The sequence below is a fragment of the Penaeus monodon genome, chromosome 1 (assembly GCF_015228065.2).
Source record: "Penaeus monodon isolate SGIC_2016 chromosome 1, NSTDA_Pmon_1, whole genome shotgun sequence".
Classification (NCBI taxonomy): Eukaryota; Metazoa; Arthropoda; class Malacostraca; order Decapoda; family Penaeidae; genus Penaeus; species Penaeus monodon.
The window spans coordinates 3,760,896-3,774,180 of record NC_051386.1 but is presented as its reverse complement, the minus strand read 5'-3'; the positions used below and the strand labels follow the sequence as shown (position 1 = coordinate 3,774,180).

At 31.5% G+C, this 13,285-nt stretch overlaps 1 protein-coding gene across 1 annotated transcript; it reads left to right on the top strand.

Annotated features, from left to right (window-relative positions):
* Positions 1–1,742: 1,742 nt before the first annotated feature.
* Positions 1,743–5,266, top strand: LOC119582364 (the record flags this gene model as incomplete). The annotated part of the gene is given in 4 exon segments (XM_037930606.1): positions 1,743–1,759; positions 2,574–2,703; positions 2,832–2,960; positions 3,113–5,266. Coding segments are annotated over 3 exon segments (363 nt in total). The 3' UTR covers positions 3,217–5,266.
* Positions 5,267–13,285: the final 8,019 nt, after the last annotated feature.

Genomic DNA, 13,285 nt, shown 5'->3' with positions numbered 1-13,285 from the left:
TTTGAAGCCTTTGGGGCCCAGGGGGAGACTTAGGGGGGCCAAACACCCCTGCCCTTTTTGCCCCTTTTTTGCCCCATTGAGCTGCCATTTGCGGGCAGCGCAGTGGAAGGCATGCGAAGCACGAAACAAAACTGGGCTTAAAGCCATTGTTTCACATCACCCTGACATAAAGGGACCGCCCACATATATTATAATAATTATAGGGGGGAAGAAGATATATTATATATATAATAAATAAAAAAAAATTAAATAATATAAAATATTTTATATATATAATTATATATATATATTTATATTATATTATAAAATTTTATATATATTTTAAAATTATATAAATGTTTTTTATTAATTTATATATATATAATATTATTAAAAATATTTTTAATTATAAAATATTTAAAATATTAATATTATATTTATTTATATTATTATTTTATATTTTAATTTATATATATAATATAAAAATATATAATATATATATAGAAAATTTAAAAGGATTTTTATTTTATATATTATATATATAAAATTTAAAATATATATTATATATATTATATATATTTTAAAATTCATATATATATATATATATAAAAATTTATATATATATATATATAATATAAAATATATATATAAATTTTAAAATTAATATATATATATATATTAAAATATATATATATTATATATATATAATATATATATTATATTTTACATATTACATATAAATGTAAATTACATTTTTAATGTAAATACATTATAATGTATATTTAATAAAATTATATATTATATATATATATATATATATTTATATTTAAATTTTTTTAATAATTTATATATTTTATATATATATTATTATATATATATACTTTAATTATATTATATATATATATATTATATATATATATATATATACACCACACACACACACATAAAATTTATATATATATATATATATATATATATAAATATATATTATATATATATATATATAATAATATATAATATATGAATATGTGTTGTGTGTGTGTGTGGTGTGTGGGGTGGTGTTGTGTGTGGTGTTGTGTGTGTGTGTGTGTGTGTGTGTGTTGTGTATGTGTGTATGTGTGTTTTTGGTGTAGTTGTAATATTATATACTATTATAAAAATACATATATCACTTACACAACACACACACCACACACACCACACACACACAACACACACACACACCAAATACACACACAAAACATACACACACATAACCATAACACAACAAACATATATACATAAATATGTATATATCTTATCTTTATACATGTTTAAATATACCTTTTATAATGAAAATTACACACACACACACACACACCCACACACACACAACACAACACACACACACATACACACACACAAAAACCACAAATACACAATACACACCTCACACTACACACACATACACATACACATACACATACACATACAAATAACCACACACATAACACTACACACACGTATATGCATATTACAAAAACCATTGTATTTGCATTAGTATTAGTATGTAATGGAGAAGGGAAAAAGAGGAAGAGAAAGAGAAAGAGAGAAATAGGCTTATAGTTACATAAGCACACACACACATTTTCTTTCTTTTTTTCATTTTCCATTTGATTATTTGTCATATTAAAAAAAATAAACACATGATTTTAGTTGTGATTCTTTTTTTTTTTCTTCCAGTTTGATGTGATTTTGGACAATCTAGGGAGGGGACTATTTTTGGGTACACATACACCCGGTAAGTTCCAGTGTTAATTATAATTTCTTTTAGTTATGTTTTATAGTTCACACTCACACACACACAGGCACACACGCATGCACGCACCACCGGCCTAGACTTCAGATTAAGATGTCTGTACTTATTTATTAACCAGTACAAGGTCTGGGCTTCAGGCAAATTTTGCAAATCTATTACTTGTATTACAGTGTTGTATAGATTCTTACATCATGATATATATGTAATCATTGATAACTAACTTTTATCAAAGATGAAATTATGGCTCTAGCTTCACATTTGTATAATTTGCAGTAATAGTGCAACCATGACGAACGCGCACACACACACACACACGCACACACACACACACCACACACAACACACACAACACCACACACACACAAACACACACACAACACACACACACGCACACCCACACACACACAAAACACACACACAAAAACCCACACACAAAAAACACCCACAACACCACACACACAACACACGCACACACACACACACACAAACACACACACACACTGGCGCGCGTGCACACACGTGCACACACACTTTCACACACGTGCACACGCACTTTCACTCACGTGCACACACAGTTTCACACACATGCACACGCACTTTCACTCACGTGCACACACGTGCACACGGCACAACAAACCACACAACACACACAACACACACCACACACACACACAACACCACCCACACCACACACACAACACACCACACACAAAACCCCCCCACACTATTATCTATATCTTGTTTTATATCTACCAATATGATTGCTTTGTTAACATTATGGTTACTGTCATTGCAGATGTTGTACTTGGTGTCAGCTGTTGAGTGGATAGCATTTGTCTGCAACTATTCGTTCGGAGCCAAATGGCGCGAGAGTCTCATAGAAAGACCCAAAGCTCCGACTATAGTTACTTACATATTAGCTAATAGTAAGGTCTTAGATATACAGCTTTGCCTTGTGTCTGAGAACTATGTGTATGTTGTAAAAACTTATGAAAAATACATTAAAGATTGTAAAAGAGAAAAAAAAATCTAACTTTCATCCTACACATTCTAGACTTCCGTAATACTTGGGGAGTGTGGGTCATTGCTGGTCTCCATGTGCTTCCGGTCTGGCTCCTGGGTATTAAATACAACATATTTGCGTCCCACCTGTGGTTCCTTCCTTTCTTCGTTCAGCCTCTAGGTGGGTGTCTTTAACAGATAATTGGTTTGTTAGTTTTTTTCAGTGGTAGATTTTTTGAGCAGGACGGATTCCGTTAATATGTACTGATGGCATTCGTTCTTTCTTTATTAATGTTTTAATTTTTTTTAAATGACTTGTAATCATTTTGGCAGGTATTTTGCTTCTGGGGACAGGGAGGCTGCTCTGTCTCTCTGTGGAACTATGGAGTATATGGAATCACATGTATGGTCTTCTTGTAAACTCATCCTCTTGCTGAGATTCTGAAGATGCAAGGGAATTAGGAAGACACTTGTTCACGGTAGCATCAATGTCTATGATCTGTATACTGTTTAACAGATGCAGTAAGTGAAAATGTAATAGATATACCAAAGATAATCAGGGATATTTTTTGTGTATGACTGGTCTGACAAATATATTTCATTTTGGCATGGAATTTTTTCTATTTTTGATTTATCAGTATTGACCATGATTAGATGGAAATAGCAGCAGTGTTTCTATCAAGTTATCTCTTTTGAATCTCACTGTTTATTACTTGTAGTATTATGTTATGAGGTAGATATGTTTATGACTTGATTGATATATTTTGTATCACATGTACCAGTCATTAGCAAGTAATGAGATTTACGTGATATATAAGTAAATGCTAATTGGATAGTTACTTAAACAAATATTGAGTATAGATATTTTAACCCACTCCTGCCGACAAGTAAGTACATGACATTCCAAAAGTAGAATTTAATCTATTAATTTACAGTTTCCTTGATTTTTGGAAATATTTTCTTTATTTTTATATTGCTATTAGTAATGTCAATAATATTATAATAATTATAATGTCTTCAGTAATAACAACATCGATATTGATAGCATTAGTAAAAAAAAAGAAAATAATAATAATTCCTGAAAATACAAGGAAAGTTGAAATCAGATGAGGTGTCAATGTCTCCTTAAAGACTATTTGGTGGCAAAGTCCTTGTGGAGTCATCTGTGCCTAGAGCCATTTCACAAGCAATAGCTCAGTGAACACTACATTTTCCTTGTGGCATTGGGTTAGTTGGGCTTTCTTTGAGCATATATAACCTTGACACCAAATTTCTTATTTTTTGGAGGTAAAATTGGGATGGTAAGTTTTCAGCGGGAGTTTTGGGTTGTGATTTCTTTGCTCCTCCTTGCAGTGAGATTAATATTTAACTATTGGCTTACCCAAATCTTAATGTTATTAGATTTTACAACTTCAGTAACTTTATGACTGCTATTTCTACCTCAGATGTTTTTTTAAAAAGAAAGAAAAAGGGATTTAAAGTCTATTGACTTTATTTAATGTGATGTTGTGGGCATGCACTGGCAGTTTCCTCTGTTTGTGCCTGGCTCATAGCATACTTCAAGTACACTAGGCACTTAACAGCTTATAACTGTATTTAAATCAAAAGCTTAAGGAAATGAAGTTTAGGTCCCTGTATATAGTTATGCTACTCATTCCACCACAGCCATTGCATAGTTTTATGCCTTCTGTGTTCAAAGGTTAAATGAATGAGAATCTGTTTTTGGTAATTGACCAAACTAGTGCAGAGCTTATGTCAACCATTAATTAATTTTTATTAGCAGTAAATCAGATATATGATTATGTAAAAAAATATAAAAAAGTAAGTGATTATTTTATTTATACAGTACCCTGTACTGTATATAAGTACTGAAATGTATAGTAACTTGATTATAGGAAAAAGGAATTTTACTTGAAAATGCAGAGTACACCATCAGGTTTCTTTCACCTTTTGCTGAATTATCCAATAATAATATTGTGATTAGTCTCAGATGGTTTTTGCACCAAAATACCAAGAATATGAACAGATATGGCCTGGTGGTTATCCTTAACACCTCCACTGATAGTAGCTGGAATAGGCATTAGAGGTCACTTTTGTGTATGTCTTCCAACCCATCTTTCTGTACATAGAAAAGGGGGAAGAACAACAGTTTTATTATAAGCATGTGTTCGTATAAATTCAAATTATTCAGAAGAAGAAGAATGAAAGGTATAGGAAGAAAGAAGTGAAGAGTAAAGAAAAATGCCTGCTTTGTAATACCCACAGCACCCCCTTTAAATGGTGTTGTTCTCGTTACTTAGTTACTGTTGTAAAAGATTAGGCTGTATCTCGCTGTACTCCTGGTATCAAAATTTTAATTATTCAGTAAAGTGTATTTGCTATTTCACTTGCAATGGTTTAATTTATTTGCTTACAATAGGAATATTCATGTTAGAGTATTACAGTAGTATTTTAGACACTGTAAATTCTTAAGGTCTCAGTAGATTAGGCAGCATGTTTCCATCATCATTGAATCATTAATAGTCCTAAAAATTAATGCTGTAAAAAGTTGTCTAGAAGAATATATTATCTGCTATATTTTTATTTTTTAGGATGTATTTCCATAAGAATCCCTGAAGACATGTTATAGAGATGTTACATTATTGTGATGTTATATAATGTTACATTAGAAGTTTATTGAGGGAGGTCTAATGGTCAGAGCTCTCACTCTATTCCTGCCATTCCCCCTGAAGGAGAAACAACAAGGGGTAAAACTCAAAGTACCTGACATCTACTCCCCAAATCAGGGAAGGGATGGGTTAGTGAGCATAGACATAACCCCCTAATATAGTGAGGTCATACACAGTAGTAGCATAGACTTCACCAGTGTTTAAATTCTTGCAGCCTGCCTGCACATTGCACAGTTTGAGGGAATTCTTTCCACATTGTAGGGGGGAGAGATAATCTTCAAGCAAGGTATAGGGATTTTAAATAGTGTATCTCCCCACGGATTGTTAGTTTGATAATGCAAAATCCCATCCCCCAAAAAAGGGGCTGATTTTCTGTTAACCCTTTCAATAATACCTCCTTAAAAAGATAATCTCAGGATTCACAATACTTCCAAGGGACTCGCTGGTCCTAAATCCTCAAAGGGAGAAGATAATTAAGAAACTTTCATTAAAGGTCCTCCTTTACCAGTGAACACATATGGCTGATCTCTTGAAAAGAGCACTGGTAGGTTCAGACCATGGGAAACTATGGCTTACTGCTCTGACAGAGGTATTACTATGGCAGTAGGTTTCCTTTGGTAATATGTAGAAATGCAGAATTGGAAACTGACTAATACTTGATGAGTTAGGGCTTTATCTTCCTGTTTTGCTCATGACATCAGTAATATCAGTGTTGGGTGGCTTTGGCACTGTCAGAGTCTGATACTTCAAGGGTGTTGTTGCTAGCCATTAGATCATCACCTGGATCTTTGCTACCTGACATGATGATCTGTCATTTGATATAAGCAGCAGTCTATTTTGGGGAGGAGACCACATTGTTGCATTGACCCCAGAGGTTTAGCTTCCCATCATATGTTTCCTTCTTTTGGGTCTTCCTCCCATTTGGTTGAGTTCTGGGTTGTAATTGTCTTCAAAGCAGCCTGTGTTACCCTCCAGTCTACCTCCATGCTGGGCTTCCTAAGGTCTGCTGCATAGTTGCATAGTTTTGAATTTTGATACATGTATTTTTTTTTGCATTTGCTTCTTTGCAACACATGTTTGCAAAATTCATTTCACAGCTCCCCGACTCTTTTGAGGGGGATGAAACATCAGTTATAGAAAGAGGATTTGCAAAAAGGCATTTGCCATTTTTTTAGGATTTTTTGTTAGTAGCATTTCCTTAGAATGAATATATTTTTATGTATGTGAAGTGATGAATCAAAATATAATCAGCTTTTGTGGTTAAAAGTTTGACTTGCTCTTGAAGAATTAGCAATTTTAGATAAATAAGTCACAAAGGTTTGCATGACTTAAATGTTCATGTTTTTCTCACTGTTGGTAATTTTAATTTTAGCCAGAAACCTTCCTTCATGACCAACAGTGTGTGAGTATATACATATATACTCGTATATACTCGTATACTCGTAATATCTATAATTATATATTATATATATATTTTAAAATATATATAATATAATATATATATAATTATATATAAGATATAATTATTATATATTTAATATATATATATATATATAATATATATTATATATATTATATATATATAATATAATTAATTATATATATATATGAATATACTGTCTTGGAAAAATTTGACTAAGTGATAAGGTGATTAGCATCTGTATCCAGTGGGTTAAGCGCCACCTAAGTCACCAAGCTTTGGTTCGATGTTAAAGCCACCCCTAAACTTTCTGCATGAACTTAGAGGCAGCAAGAATACTTTCGTGGCTGTTGTCTCAATTTATCAGTTTGACTACACAATGGGTATTAGACTATACAGTGTGTGTCTGGTATGGTGTATTGTTTGTTGCTAAAGTAGAATTGACAAAATGTCTAATAAACACAGTCCTGCTTTTGTGTAGTACAGTCTATTATGTGTATTGTTTTAGGTTGTGTACCAGAAAACATCCTGTTATCTAGTTAATTTTTTCATGTTAAAGGTATCCAGCAGCAGTTTTATTATTTTATTTGTTATTAAGTCAAAGTGAGCATTAAGAGGGAAGGAATATATGCAATGAATAAGGTCTTGTTTTCTTGCATGAATATATGAACTGGAGGTTTATGATTTGTATCTGTGGAATGTGAATATGCCTAAAGGGTACATGTATTCAGGATGATGTTGCTTATTTTCAGAATATTGTTAGTTATTAAGAAATTTGGCATTTATGCCTCTATAGCAAGTATAATATATAGCACAGATTAAAAATGAGAATTAATAAATGCAAAGAGAGTCTTAGAGCTGGTATTTTTTTCACGTTTTAAGGAACAAGATGTCAAATTCAAAATTTAAAAAGTTTTATTGCTATATATAAATTTTGCAAGATTTTTATAGGGCATGGGTCCATTTTTGGTTGAGCCATTGAGAGTTTTTTTACATGCAATGGATTCTTAGTGTAAGTAGTTAAACATTTACTCTATGGAGTTTGTTGAGTAGAATATGTAAGTTTTATATTGAAATGATTCTAGATATTTTACATTGATTAACAACTTATCAAAATTTCTCTATTTATGTAACCATTTTATCATATACAAAACATAACCTAATATGTCCATACTTGTTTACAGCTTACAGCTATATGATTGTCATAAATGAAATTAACATTTAAAGATAATATAGTTATATCATAGAAGGAAGGGCAGGAGAAAGAGAGGGAAAGAAGGAAAACTGAGAAAGGAGAGAGAAGAAGGAAAGCTGAGAAAGGAGAGAGAAGGAAAAGCTGAGAAAGGAGAGAGAAGAAGAGTCTAAAAGGAAGAGAGGAGAAGGGGTATGAGAAGGATGGAAGGATAGGTAGGAAGAAAGGAGGCAGATGGAAGATTATAAGGGAAATAACAGCAAGAGAGATAGGAAGAGGGGTGATGCAGAGAGAAGGTAGAGCTAGGGCAAAGTCAGAAAAAGAATTTGCTATTACATATTTGATGTGAAATGAGAGGAATGAGGAATAATAGTAGGATTTCAGTAAATGTGCAGGACCTGGGGGGGCTTTTTTTGTGGTGGCTTTATTTAATAATAATTCATAGTTTTCACAGATCCCATACTTTTCACCAATTTTGTGATCCTAATTCTTTATATAACCTTTTACATTTTGGCTAGGCATGTGACTTTTTAATCCCTGCTGCTTAGATTATTGTCTTGAATGAGAGTGTGTTAGTAATATACCGTTAGTAATTTCTTAGTAATTTAGCGATAGGACGTGTATACATCGAAAATGTGATGTGAGGGGTAAATACATATTTTTAATAATCTGATCATACAAAGTACAAAACCATTTTGGAACTTCATAGGAACTTCAAATGCATAACAGTTTGATTATTTGGGTTAGGTAAAATCCTCTTGAAAATCTAGAAGCATTCTTGCTTGTTATTTATCATCTGCAGTAGCATTTAGATTTGACTTTCTCTTGGTTTTCCAGTTGATAAAGGGGAAATTGAAGGCATGTAGTAAGATCACTTTGTGTATTTCCATTATAGGTTTAATATAAAAACAACAATATTTAAAGTTTTAATGAAAAGAGGTCTGCTGATTCCAATGATTTTTTTTTATACAAATAACATTTTGGTTCTCATGTGTCATTATTTCAAGTACTTCCATTGTATTATTTGATTATTTTATTTCATTGTATGATTTTGTTGCTAGATCATTTCTGATATAAAGTGTTACTCAACCTTTAGTTCTGTCATTCCTATTTTGTATTATTGTCTCATTCCCACAAATGATTGCATCTTCATTTTTAGTCTTAAGCATATGTATTTATTCCTGTAACAGCTATCAGCAACTTACTGTTGAAAGTATTAATGTACTCTGTTATTTTTTGCCTGGTTTGTTGTTCACTTTCCTGTATAGTATTCTTATGAGACCTCATCCAAATACTTTTGCACATTTCAGTATTTTCCTGTGATGCTTTTTACCATTATATTTGTGTTATTTTACAAAATTTTTAGGTCATTTATGTATTGAGTAGTACATTTTTTGCCTTAATTTTTTCTGGTATTCTTTTGTCAACAGATGTGCTAGTTTAAGTGTGATGTTTTCCCATATTCTGAATTTCTTTGAACTATTACTTTGTTCTTCCACAGAGCTACATTATGTTCACTCATAGACATTTTATTCAATTTTTTTCAAATAGTTATTCAAAGATGCTACTTTTTCTCAGCCACCTAGTTTTGCTTGAAATTCAATAGTTCACTTATTTCCAGCTCCTGGACCTTTGACATATATCCATTGCTCTTCTTAATCCAGTGGAGTCAGAGACATGTAATGTTCACTGCAGTTTTGTTTTGTGAAATGTTTACCCCTAAGGAGTGCGTGCTTTGCCGAAAGGAAGCAGATTTTTTTGGGATTTTTTTTTCCTAATGCTGTTAATATTGATGCTATAATTGTTATTATAGGCATTATAATCGTTATGATGTTATTAACAATACTAGCAGAAAATATAAAAAAACAAGAATATTTGAAAAAAAATCAGAAAAAATATTTAAAAAACATGAACAGTTGAGAGAGATAGTATTAGTAATTGACTCCTTGGGGGACTAAGCACTTGTGGAACCATATATGTGCCAAGACAATTATTAAACTAAACTCACAATGGGCATGATATGTATGTACATGCCATTTCTGGTGGCATTTGATTAATATCTCATTTTCCCAGTCAGTATAGAAATTCTCACATTTGTTATTTTTTCTTTTCTGATTGTCAAAGTAATTTTTCAACTCTTAGACTTTTTTTTTTAAATTTTTTTCCGAGTTTCCATTCTTTTAATTTATCTAAACTTGCATTTTCTAATTTGGTTCTTGTTTAAGGTTAACTGAAGGAAACTTTTCCCCCCCCACCTAAAATTTTTTTTCCTCCTCTCTCTCCCTGGTTCCACTTCTTTCTTTTCCAGTTGGGGATTATTTTTTGTATTATGTATTTTTACAATTATCTCTAACAATCAGTTCTCTCAATACTGCATCGGCCTGTGTCCATCTCCCCCAGCCTCCTTCAGGAACAAATGAGAAACTTTATTTTCAGATTAACACAGTAATCTGTACTTGATGCTTTGTCAGTTGTGACATCTGCAAATGAAAATATTTTTTTTTTGTTCTCAGAAAGTTATTTTTAAATCAATACTTGACACTTATATATATTGTATACGAGATTTTACAGGTAATTTCCCCATCCATTTTCATATATGGTTTGAATGATTAGTTTTAATGTTAGTATTAAGCCACACTCACAGATTAATGGGAATTATGCAATAGTTGGTATTTTTTTTTATGGGAGACACTTACTGTTACATTAGAAAATGGTTGAAGGGCTGTTGTTTCAAGGAATTTGTACTCTTTTAGATTTTATTATTGTTATTATTTGTTCTGTTGGTATTTTATTGTTCAGCTGTACTATATAGCTTTTTAAACTGCTTTAATTAGGTTTTTTGTTGTTATTTTATTGTTTCTCTTGAATTTCATAATATGTGAATTTTTGGGTTTTGGTTTAATATTTTTTAAACCAAAAGATATTTTAAAAATCAGCTTTTGTATGCCATTGTTGTTTTTGTATTGTTTAATTAAAGGGAGCAACTGCAAAAATAAAAGAGTGCTTCTTTAAAAACAAACAAATCATTGTCACAAATTGAATAGTAGAAAAAAGGAAGAAAGAAAGAAAGAAAAATGCACTTTGAAAAAATATGTTCTCTTATTTGAATATAGAGGTTTCCATTTTAGTGCAACCCTGTGTGAGCAGACTGATCAGATAATTGATTCTGATGTGTTTCTTCCTTTTATAAAATGGTAATATTTACTGATGTTCTGATCAAATGGTGAACAAGTACAAGCTCATTTAGACCAGATTCAATGTGTTCATGTGCTCAAGAAAACGTCCAATTCTTCTTTTTGAAAAATGCCAATAACAGTAACATATCTAATTTTATCATTCTTTCCTACATTTTTGTTTTTGTAAATATTTGTAAATCTATTAAAGAAAAAAGAATGATGTAAGCTATACAGTACAGTAGTTGATTTCTTTGGTCATATTTATTGGATGTCTATATTATCTCACTTTTATCAAAGCTAAATTTAGTATGTTCTGTAACAAGTTCATAAATAAAAAACAGAGAATACAGTATATTTTATTATCCTACATATAATTGCATACTCAGCCAGGCATAGACAGACAAATAAACAGACAAAAAAAACATTCATAATTGTGTGAACATTGTGATGGATGTAAGTATTAGATGGTATTAACAGGCCTGATATCAAGACCTATGTAAGAGGTATTCCTATTTTTTTGCGCCAATTAGTCTATGGATTTAACTTTGTTTTGTTATCTACATGTAACACAGAGAGCTTGCATTTCTACTTGAGATAATGATTGTTTGCATTGGCAGTTGTCAGAATCTTCATAATAAAAATTTTAAAAAGACATTCAAAAAAAAAGTTCTTTTTTTATCAATACGTAAAACCCCGCGCGCCTCATTACTGCACATGCACATGCACATGCACATGCACATGCACATGCACATGCACACTCACTACACTTTCCATCACATACAGCGATGCAGCAGCACAGTCATGATTGTTGTAATATTATGGTCAGATAAGAACTAGATAGTATTACTAGGCCTGATTTCAAGACCTTATGTAATTGGTGTCAATATTTTGAATTCCATATATAATTTTTGGTATCTAGTTTGATTATTAAAATGTTTTTAAATGTCTAGTTTAGATAAATGTTATGGTTAATGAGGCTGTGTGTCTACTGAAGGTAAGATTAGTATTTGGTGATTCCTACAAGGAAGAATTCCACAATGGTCATCATAGATCTCAGAAATATTGTTGCTCATGAATGCAGTGCAAATAAAAATCTCTACTGTTGACACTATGAAAATTCCCTTTACATCAAGTGGTCCATTTGCTGCACTGACATCTTTGCTAAAGTTCTCCATTTCCATTTATGTTAGAGGTTCAACATGTATTGTTTACTATGGGAGAAATTGCATAGGTGGTCATCAGAGGATGCAGAAAAAAATATGTTTTGTCCAGAAGACGTGGAGATTGTAGTTCTTTACTGTTTACACATTACAGTAATGGTGAACTTTCCCTGTAGAGTGTCTTGGTGCTAAGGTCAATATCAAGCAGCAAATGGACAACGACAGGGAGTATAGACTGATATAGTCTAAAACCCTATAAAAGAAGAAGGGAATGGAGAACTAGATGTACAATGAATTTTCATAGTGTGGCAGAAATGTAGATATTTATCTTTTCACTCAGTCCACTCAGCAGAGTTCTTTACTTGTCACTGCAATTGACTTGACATGCCCGATTAAAATACCGAAAAGTAATTTATGTTTTTGGACAGCTTAAACATTGCATATTATCATGTTATTCATGCCTGATAGAGCCATATCACCTGCCTAACTCGAAAAGATAAAATTTCTGGAATACTAATATAGTCGGACGCTGACATTGAATGATCTATATACACATTTTATTTTAAGAGAAAGCCTTTTGTGTGTGTGTGTGCTAATGGGTTGTTCTTTTGTTCTCTATATACATAATTTATTAATTTATCTGGATTGGACGTGGCTTAACAATGACATATCCCAAAACGTTGCCCAAAAACCTAAAGGCCCCCCCTATCCCTTAAAAAAAAATCTACAATCTTAAAAAAACTACTATAATAAAAATTATATATCTATTTTATAATCTATTAATTATCTATTTAACTTTTCTATAGTAAAATTTTATATATATAAATTTTTTTTATTATAATATATATATATATATATTTTTATATTATATTATTTAAAAAATTTTTTA